This window comes from Cynoglossus semilaevis, chromosome 4 (assembly GCF_000523025.1).
Source record: "Cynoglossus semilaevis isolate Cse_v1.0 chromosome 4, Cse_v1.0, whole genome shotgun sequence".
Lineage (NCBI taxonomy): Eukaryota > Metazoa > Chordata > Actinopteri > Pleuronectiformes > Cynoglossidae > Cynoglossus > Cynoglossus semilaevis.
This window is the reverse complement of record NC_024310.1, coordinates 15536085-15545488: the sequence shown is the minus strand read 5'-3', so window position 1 is coordinate 15545488 and position 9404 is coordinate 15536085. Positions and strand designations below refer to the sequence as shown.

Genomic DNA, 9404 nt, shown 5'->3' with positions numbered 1-9404 from the left:
TCTGCTCGATCGTATGCTTTCACAACCTGAGTGAAACAAAGAAGTTTAACAGACACCAGCAGATTAAATTTAAAAATACAAATGTTTGCTTCATCAACTACAAGCATTATACATTTTAAATATATAAAACAGCTTTTTTTTCCCCTCAAAATAATTTTTTAAGTCCATTTATCAAAACAGAAATGCAAGAGTCTAGTTCCTAATATGAATTCAAAGTAGCCGTATTAGGCTAGTTTCTGTAAATCATTCAACATTTAGGACTTTTTGTCTCAGGTGTCCGTTTATTGTTAGGTGACAAAAAGGGAAAAGTTAAGATTAGCCAACAACGTAACTTCAGCTTGTCCAAAACTAAAGCCATGAGACCAGGTCACAACCTGCTTCTGAGTCTGTTCTGAGAGCTGAAAATCCACTTCCTTTAAAATTTTCTTTCAGTTTTAGGAAAAGAAGCAAAACAACTGATGACTCTAGATCCAAACCTGTTGATGAATGTCAGTCATTTATAGACGTTTCCACTTAAGCTCGGTTCAAAATGTAATGTTTGCGCTGATTTGAAAAAACTAAAACAGGTAACATAGCCCAAAACAAACAAAAATATGATAATAAAACTTGTCAAAGCCGATGGAGAAACAGAGACCAGTCTGAACTGTTTTTAGTCATTTACGTCAGACATCTCCAGGAATGATAATTATCTGTCTGAGGACTTTCTGACTCACTCTTGAATTGCCAAAAAACAATGGTAAAACCCAAACTAACCCAAACTATAGCAGTACAAAAACTGAGGACTACAGAAAACTGAAGGACAAAAGTACCACAGAAATAAGACAAATAAAACTCTTCATAAAATGCTCTTTGTTGTACTATTCAAAATCCAGTACCTGTCCAAAGGATCCCTTTCCTATCAAGGAATCAATCTCATAGCGGTCCATCCACTTCTCCCCATTCTTGACAATGTAGTCATAGTTGTCATCATCGTAGCCATCATTAAACACCTTCCTCTCCTTCTTGTGACTGGAGTCTTCACCCTGACCCTGTTGGTGCCGTCGCTTCTTTTTTGCATAATACACCTACCGATGGACAAAACACACACACAATGACAGATGTTTGGAGGTCTTATAGTTTGAGGACAGCAACAAGGAGTAGGAGCTAAATAAAACAAAAACTCACCTCATTGATGTGTTTGTATGTTTTGATAAGGTCAATGGAGAGCTTCCTCAGGGGAGCTGAAGTTGGGTCACGAAAGCACTGGGGCATGTGCCTCTGAAGTGTCACACAAAAAAATATATATATTTGAATCAACAAAGTACATATAAGTGACCAGGCCTCTGTGAAGTCATAAATACATTTACAGCAGTTTCTGCACAGACAGTTAACTTGGAGCTGATCAGCTGTTATTAAACTCCTGTACAACAAATATTCTTAAACTAAACATTAACAGAAAAAAATGGAAAAGAACAGGAGCCAACACTGGGTATGATGAACATAGTACCTGATTGGCAGTGAGCTGTGATGTCTGGTCGCTGTACGGTAAGACCGTAACAGATTGGTCAGTGCTTGGCTGGTGGCGGTCACTGTACTGCTGGTGCGTATGGGGCATTGGAGCAGCCATCTGAAGACCAGCAGTGTGTAAAGAAAAAGAGGGCGCAAGCCGGACGGACGAAGGTTTGCATGCTGAAGTCTCTCCTCCTGTTTCAGAAAAATTAAAGTCTAGTGTGAAACTTGAAAATTAATTTTACAACATATTCAAACAAAGCATATGACAAAGGCAAATACCCTGCTCTTTAACATCACATATGAGGATAGTGGCCCTTTAATAAAAGGTGAACTAATTTACCAGCATGGTACAGAATTAACATAAAAAGGTTATTAGTGTGCACTTCAAAGAGGGTCATTTTTACACAAATATCTCTTAATTTTCCCCATAAAAAGAAACATATATGTAACATTTTGATTATGCACTTTCACTTTACCCTTGCAATACATACATATATATATGTAGGTTAAAATGTTTAATGTAAATCTGTAAAAAGGAGAAAAAAGTGTAAGATGGAAAGAAGCATCATGTAATATATTCCATTGTTTAAAAAAATCTGGTTAATTCAGAGTCTTTTGTTAAAAGTGTTGAGTGATAAAATAAATCAAAGAATAAGGTAGACAAATAAAAATATAGCAGCAAAAGATGAACCTTTGTGAAGAAAAGGGAGCAGAGCAGCAGGTTTAAGAGTGAAAATGGCTGAAAATGCAGCATCTCCACACTGTACAGTGAATCATCCTTCATTTTTCAGCCAGAAGGAATCAAAAAATTATTAAATAGCATGTTCAGCTATCAGCATCTCTCAGCAGACAACACAATTCAGCAGCGGCCACACAGTAACCACTATTCAGAATCCCAGCAACAGCACCTAATTAGCATAGCCTATCAGCACAGAGATACAGCGTGATTTGGCAAGCCCATCAATGCACAGACCAATCACAACGCAGTATGCAAATAGCCTACTTTTGTTGCCAGGGCAGAGCTGCTCCCATTTTCCAATGAGAAAACAAGAAATAAACAAGAAATAAAATTGAACTTTGGCACACTTTAGACGCTGCTTTTCAACACCGAGAGGCTGACAGCAAAATAGCTGTACAGCCCAAAAAGCCCTGCACTTCATCTGAGAGCAGTAGAAAGCTGACCCAGCTCTGGAAAAAGGGAAAAATACACACTTCCAGTGACAGGAAGAAAGGAAGCAGGAAGGCGATATGGCACAAGCAAAGACTCCATTTTTACTTCCTACAAAATATATATTTATAAATATTTTGTTTCAGTATCAAGCATACATCTTCTATAAATAGTGTGTGTTTAATAAGCACCTAAATTGGGCTTGATTGTATTATAAAAATGAAACATTTGTTGAAGAAATATCCAAACAGTAAAAAAAAAAAAAAAAAAAAAATATTGAGCCACTTACATTTTTATCTTAATATTTTATCTGGATGTGATCATACATTGAATAAAAGTAATACCATAAAATGTTTGTTTAGATTTATTTCCCTGAGAAAATACTGTGACTTTTGGGACACAATATCAGCTCAGAAAATAATGTAAATAAGCATTTTACGCTCACCACTTCCCACCGGTTAGCAAGGTTAAAGATTTAACATATATAGCAGCTAACCTGGATGCATCGTCTCCTGTACAATTTCATATCATCCCGGGAGGAGAGTCCAGCAGCAAACCACAACCCACTACAAAGAATAAAAACATAATATCATTATCGATGTGAAGCTAACTTTACCAAGAGTCAACTTTTTTTGTTTTTGATTAAATTCCTATATAATTCCTTATAAAAATAACGTTGTGAGTGCTTCGGACACCGTTGGAAGGTGGGGTTTTATACTTTTACCACTTGTGGATAAATGTTGAAAAGCATGACACTGCCCTGACAATGAAATGTTAAAAACACAAAAATACGGACTCAACTGATCAGCAAAACAGTTGAAAGTGAATTATACAAATATTAAATGCCCCAGGTTCAGTAAATACGGGGTTTCATGGCACTGGATGCCCTCACAGCATGTCCAAGCTACCTTATAACTGTCAGAGCTCAAACAAGCAATGGCCAGGCCTTGCCATCATTATTACAGGAGAAATCAAAAAGACAAAGTTTGTTTCACCCCCACAACAGTAGCTGACACAATGCTAACACATGGCTACAGGGCAAATCAGACAATTATTTATCTCAATGATTGATCGTGCTGGGCTCTACAGATGAGGCTTAATGTGCATTGTACCTCAACTTTTCAACCACACTTCAAAACAAAAAATCTAAATCACTATTCTCAGTTTTCAGGACTGAGACATGAACAGTTCTCTCCACTTGTTTGGTTTGCAAGTGGGTCCTTCTTTAGGGTGTCAATAGAACCAGACAATCGCATCAAAGTCCAATCAAGAAGTAAAAGGCAAACCAGACCCACAGTGTAGTTTGTGTGGCTGTTTTGAATGGTGTTAACGTTCACGTTACTCACAGCTGATGTCAACAACATCACGGCTGGAATTTAAAAGGCATATTCAACTGTAATCTGCTCCTTTCTCCAACATCTACATTCATATCACCCTTCATCTCCTACCAATGTATCCTCTTTGACAGCCATGCTAAGGCTCCTGTTAGCGCCCTGATCAACCCTGTTAACCTAAACTAGCTCCAACAAACCCTGTTGCTGTTTATGTTTTAATTTGAAAACAAGGGGACAACTAAGAGCAGCAGCAGTAAATCATTACCACCATCAGCAGCAGCAACTCAAATGGCTCTTAGCTGCTGATGCTGTTTTCAGGCAGCAACCTGTCAACAAGTCATCATTAGCCACCTGAGCTAATACTAAACATCAGTCACAGGCTTTTTTTTAAAGATAGACTACGATTTTAGGTTAATTAAATTACAGCACATTATGTTGCAGTAATGATAAGAGAGAACTACTGCTGCTGAATGTCGCCAACCTGAAAATATACATTGTTGTCATTGCTCTTTTAATTGGAAAACCCATATATGTGTGTACAAATGTATGTATGTACAAATTTAATTTCACTAAAACCTAAATCTGACTGTGGGGTCACACAGGAAAAGGCTAAGTTTTTCCTGGTATATGAGAACAACTCAAACTGTGAGATCAAGAATTCTAAATTTGTTTTCTCAAATGTTTAGTGAAGGTGAAAATTAACTAAATTTTTTACAACAATATCAACCATACTGTTGCATGTTTTTCACAAATATTACAAATTATTTGCAGTACTTGTAAAAATATTTGGCTGCAAGAATATAAACAAATACAGGAAGTAGATTAATATCAATAAAACTTAAGCCAGATTCTGGATTCAGATGTGCAAGTAATTTATTTTTTCTCATCACCTAACGCTTCCAACTAAAACTCTACTAAAACAAGCATTTTACATCTTTTGCTCTTTAATGCAATTGTTCTTACAATTCATATAATTTGGTATTGGTAAAATCTCCACATCAGAATTAGAGTTTTTTTTATTAGAGCTCACATGTGATTTGTGAGTTGCAAAAAAATTTCAAATATCAAATGCCAATCAAAAATTTCTTCCCCACAAAGTTATCATAACTTTTTAGATTCTGACATTATGTGACATTATCTTAAGGTACACTGTGTAAGATTGAGCAACATCTAGTGGGTATGTACTGTGTTGCGACTCACCTCATGTGTCTATATATGTGAATATATCTTATCGTGTTTTTTCAATATTCAACGAATATTTCCCCCATTTTGCACCATGTACAAACCACTCTGTGGACTAATTATTTATTGCAATGATTCTGACCATGAGCAACTGCACAACAACATCTGCTTCACTGGCACCAATGACAGTGTTCATTCACATCAGACTCAACCATAGCTTCAGCCTTAGCACAGCAGGGCTCTCACCGCTCATAGTTGTTCACAGCCTTTAGCCATTAACAACGTCACATCAATGTCAATTATAAATTAAAGTTAAATCACCACCCGTGACATGACTGAAAACACAAATGTTGGCGATGCTGCTTCTGTGAACCCAAAGCGCCTCAGAAACTGTTAGCCTAGCCGCCATAGCAGCAGTAGCGGCTGTGCCGTGTCCACCCTAATTATCAGCGTTAAAATGCGAAAACGAAATGTCACAAAACACTTACCTCTGATGGCACGATCTTCATTTAAAGTCCAATAGCCAGTATGATGAGGAAACTTATCCAGCTTGAGCCTCTCTCTCTCCTTCCTGACGCTTCAGCGACGAATGTCCAACGTCTCAAACCGCGCCGCGTCCCGTTTTAATCCGACAGCCCGGTGTTTCTCATCCCCTGGATCGAAACGACTCTGACTGACATCGTCGTCATTGTTTAAGAAACGATTGTATAATACTACTGTTGTTATTTCCAGCATCAGCTGTTGATTAGCAGCATGCTAGCGGCAACTAGCTCCGGTTAACTGGAGTGAACGCAGCTTTAGCATTAGCCACCTAGCCGTTAGCCTCCAGCTAACGATCCTACAATAAACCGATTCCGATTAAACTGCGGTTAAAACAATTTTTTGCCCACCCAGCACCCGCTGCGTCGACTTGATAAAACCACGACAGCGCAGTAAAACTGCGGATTCTTCTCCGGGCGCGCAGCAGCAGAAACAAACGTGTCCTCTGCTAAATTTTTGGTTTGGGAATTTTTGTGTCAATTTTCACAAAATGGCGCGCGGTCCAAAGCTGCGCAGTGAAGCGGCCCAGTGGTGGTGGAGGAGCAGCAGAGACAGCGCCGCCGCCGCCGCCTAACGAGCCTATAACACCCCCGGCTTTAGAACGTCAAACACCGCTGACTCGTCTTCTTTATCAGCAAATCCAACGAACCCAGTTCTACCCCCGACATCGTTAAAAGTGGGTCCAGTGACAGCATTGTTCCGGCGGGAAGAGAGAAGGTTTGAAAAAGACTGAAGCTGGAGAAGAGAGAGAGGAGGAAAAAAAACCTCTGACAAAATGGCGATGCTCAAGCTTGTTGCTATGGCAACTGTCGATCAAAAAGTAGCCCCCCTCCCAAAACTCCCGGATGTAACGATGACGAAGAAAATGGAAGCGAGTCAGTGGAATAATAAATAAATTAGAAATGGAACGACAATATATTTGAGTTAAAAAGAAAAACACAACAAAATTAAAAACGACATAAAAAATAACAAATGATGACAAAATAAGATGACAAAAAATTACAATAGTAAAAAATGAAAAAATCATCTTAAAGTTAATGAAAACATACTACAAAATACTACAAAAATATGCATCATGTATAAACAATACAAATAAAAAAGCTTCACCGAAATAAAACTGGCTTAAAAGTACAGATGTTAATAAAAATACATACATATATATAAAATAAATACTAAGCATGAGATTAGGAAAATATGAAATTAATGTAAATAAAATATAAAGCAAAATCTGTCAAAGTCTATTTGTTACATTATTTCCAATTACATTTTTAATATATATTACTTTAAGGATGCTGTATTTAATAATTTTCAATGATAAGGCTTTTTTTTCAAATATATTTCACATTTCTTTTGTCCTCGTATATATTTGTTCCAGTTAATGGAAAAATCCCAAAACATTGTGGTGAAGTATATAGTAATGTTTCTTGTGTATGAGACAGTTTCCTATTTATTTGTTGTAATGTCTGCTTTATAACATTGAGTTTATCATGTGAAGTTTATCACCTGAAGGTTTCAGGTCAGACCAGTCTCAAACATTCCGTTTCTTGAAGAACTTGTCTGACTCACCTGTCAAAGATACCCAATAAAACCCAAGACCTTTGCTTTTAGTCAATTTAGAACAAAATAACTCAGGCTGGCAGAAGTAAACTAACAGTTCACTGTGAATCCACCTAGTTAGTTAATGGAGGCTAAAGTTTAAAACATATCAAAATGTCTAAAAGATAACGGGAATTTAGGTGTGAGAAAGAAATGTATATACGCTAAAAGTGATGTTAGAGCTGCTAATGTATAAGTGATAACAAGGACAAACACAGAAAAGTTGTGTATGTCAAAAAGACAGTAAAATGCTAAAGCTTTGCCACAAAAAGGAGATGGATGACTGTATGAGAAAGCACAAATACATTCAGACCTCAGCAGCCAATGGGAAAAGCATGTACTGTGAAGGAGGCTTAACATACCCAGGCTTTGTGTTCAATGTCTGGCTTAACAAAACACCCCCAAAGCCCCCAATCAGAGTTAAACTGTAGTATGATGGCAGTTCTCAGCTTTGCTCTCTATGCACGTTTACATAGAAGGGCGTCATATTATTTATGTTCCGTCTAAAAAATTTGAGATGCCCAGCAACATTTAAGTTAAGTTATGAATAATATAAAAAGACCATCATTGCCATGATCAGCATAAGGGAGGCGTACTGTCACATGGGGGCATCGACATGGCAGGAAGCAGGCAGGACCCAAATGCAGGACTGGTGCAGGTAGTTTATTTCAAGATTCTAAATTACAAAAACCAGGACAGAAGCATAGGCAAAGTCGAGAAGAGCTGAGAACACGAACAGAGTTGAGCACAGCAACAGACTTGCTCAGGAACAAACTAGGAACAGCTACAACAAAAAAACACAACACAATACTGGCACGAAGTATATGGCACTCACAAAGACAGTCACTTACTTACAATGATCCACCTAGGCCAGAGTGAGGGAGAGAGGTATATATACAGGGAGCACCAGGTGACATAGGTGAGGCTAATTGCAGACACAGGTGAGTGTGATAACAGATTACCCCACACAGCAGACAGAAGGAACAGACAGACCTGACACGTACTGGCAGAAATTTATCATATAAATACATAACTAACCTCGATTCTTTCCCCTTTTTGATTTTCGAACAATTCCTGTATTATTTTCATATATTTTACTGATCATAATTATAGAATGTGATGTGTGTTTTATCAAATCAAAATTTCACTGTGGGTTTTTTTTCTGTGTCAGGATGAACCAACAAATCTACTGTCTCTGTACAATGACAGTAAAGACCTTTTTGACAGTGAAAATATCTCAAGCCTGTCAGAACTGGGTTTGGGCTCATACTGCCCTATAACAAGTGTAAACACTGATCAGTTCCTCATTTTTGTGCCCATATCAAAGTGAAATATTAAATCCATTAATAATTGTACTTGAACTGAACATTCTGTGGTCGATTGGTGCTTAAGGAAGCAGACTTGGGTTGGGAAAGTTGCAGGTTTGAGTCCACCTGCTGCCAAGTCTCCACTGAGCATTGCATCATCCCCACACATTGTCTGCTGGGCACCTTACTTTGCACAGAAGTTGAATAATATGAGGTCAACCCCCTCGGTTGCACGAAGCCTGGACAAACCCAGCCTAGTTACTATGGTGATTTAACCTCTGCAGCTAGTTTGTCCTATTCAAATATTACATTTATATTGTCATTTGTCATTTCATTTGTCTGTTGACTATTTGTAATGGCAACAGTCTCTCAAAGGGAACAGGGAATCAAACAAGTCTGTCCGCTATTGTCTGCCGGTCTTTCTTAATAATAACATTTATCACACAAAGTCTTCAGCCTGGGCTGGAACTGGCTCCTACTTTATTGTCCTTCACACAAAGACACACATATAGGAAGTACAACAAACTGTTTCAGTGTAAGACCACACTCGTTCTAATTATTATTATTATTAATAATATTGTTGTTGTTGTTGTAGCACCAGTATTGTGAATTAGTATTACTTAAGTATTATGAGAAGAATTCTTATTAAAATTGAATTATTATTATAGTTAATTAGTATTATTATCAGTATTACGAAGCGCGACTGTTCATCCATTTTCCCATCGGTGATTCTGTGGGCGATTCCGAGGTAATTTCAAGAACGCCGTGAGCACGCACTTATCCAGA

The 9404-nt window shown here is 37.7% G+C and overlaps 1 protein-coding gene across 1 annotated transcript in view; it reads right to left on the bottom strand.

Moving 5' to 3' along the window:
* Nucleotides 1-6617, bottom strand: part of dyrk1ab (dual-specificity tyrosine-(Y)-phosphorylation regulated kinase 1A, b) — a 16756-nt gene extending 10139 nt beyond the window's left edge. Inside the window, 6 exon segments of the mRNA XM_025054912.1 lie at nucleotides 3-26; nucleotides 876-1064; nucleotides 1165-1257; nucleotides 1487-1683; nucleotides 3156-3225; nucleotides 5664-6617. Coding sequence (XP_024910680.1) covers nucleotides 3-26; nucleotides 876-1064; nucleotides 1165-1257; nucleotides 1487-1683; nucleotides 3156-3165 — 513 coding nt within the window. The 5' untranslated portion in view covers nucleotides 3166-3225; nucleotides 5664-6617.
* Between the last annotated feature and the right edge of the window lie 2787 nt (nucleotides 6618-9404).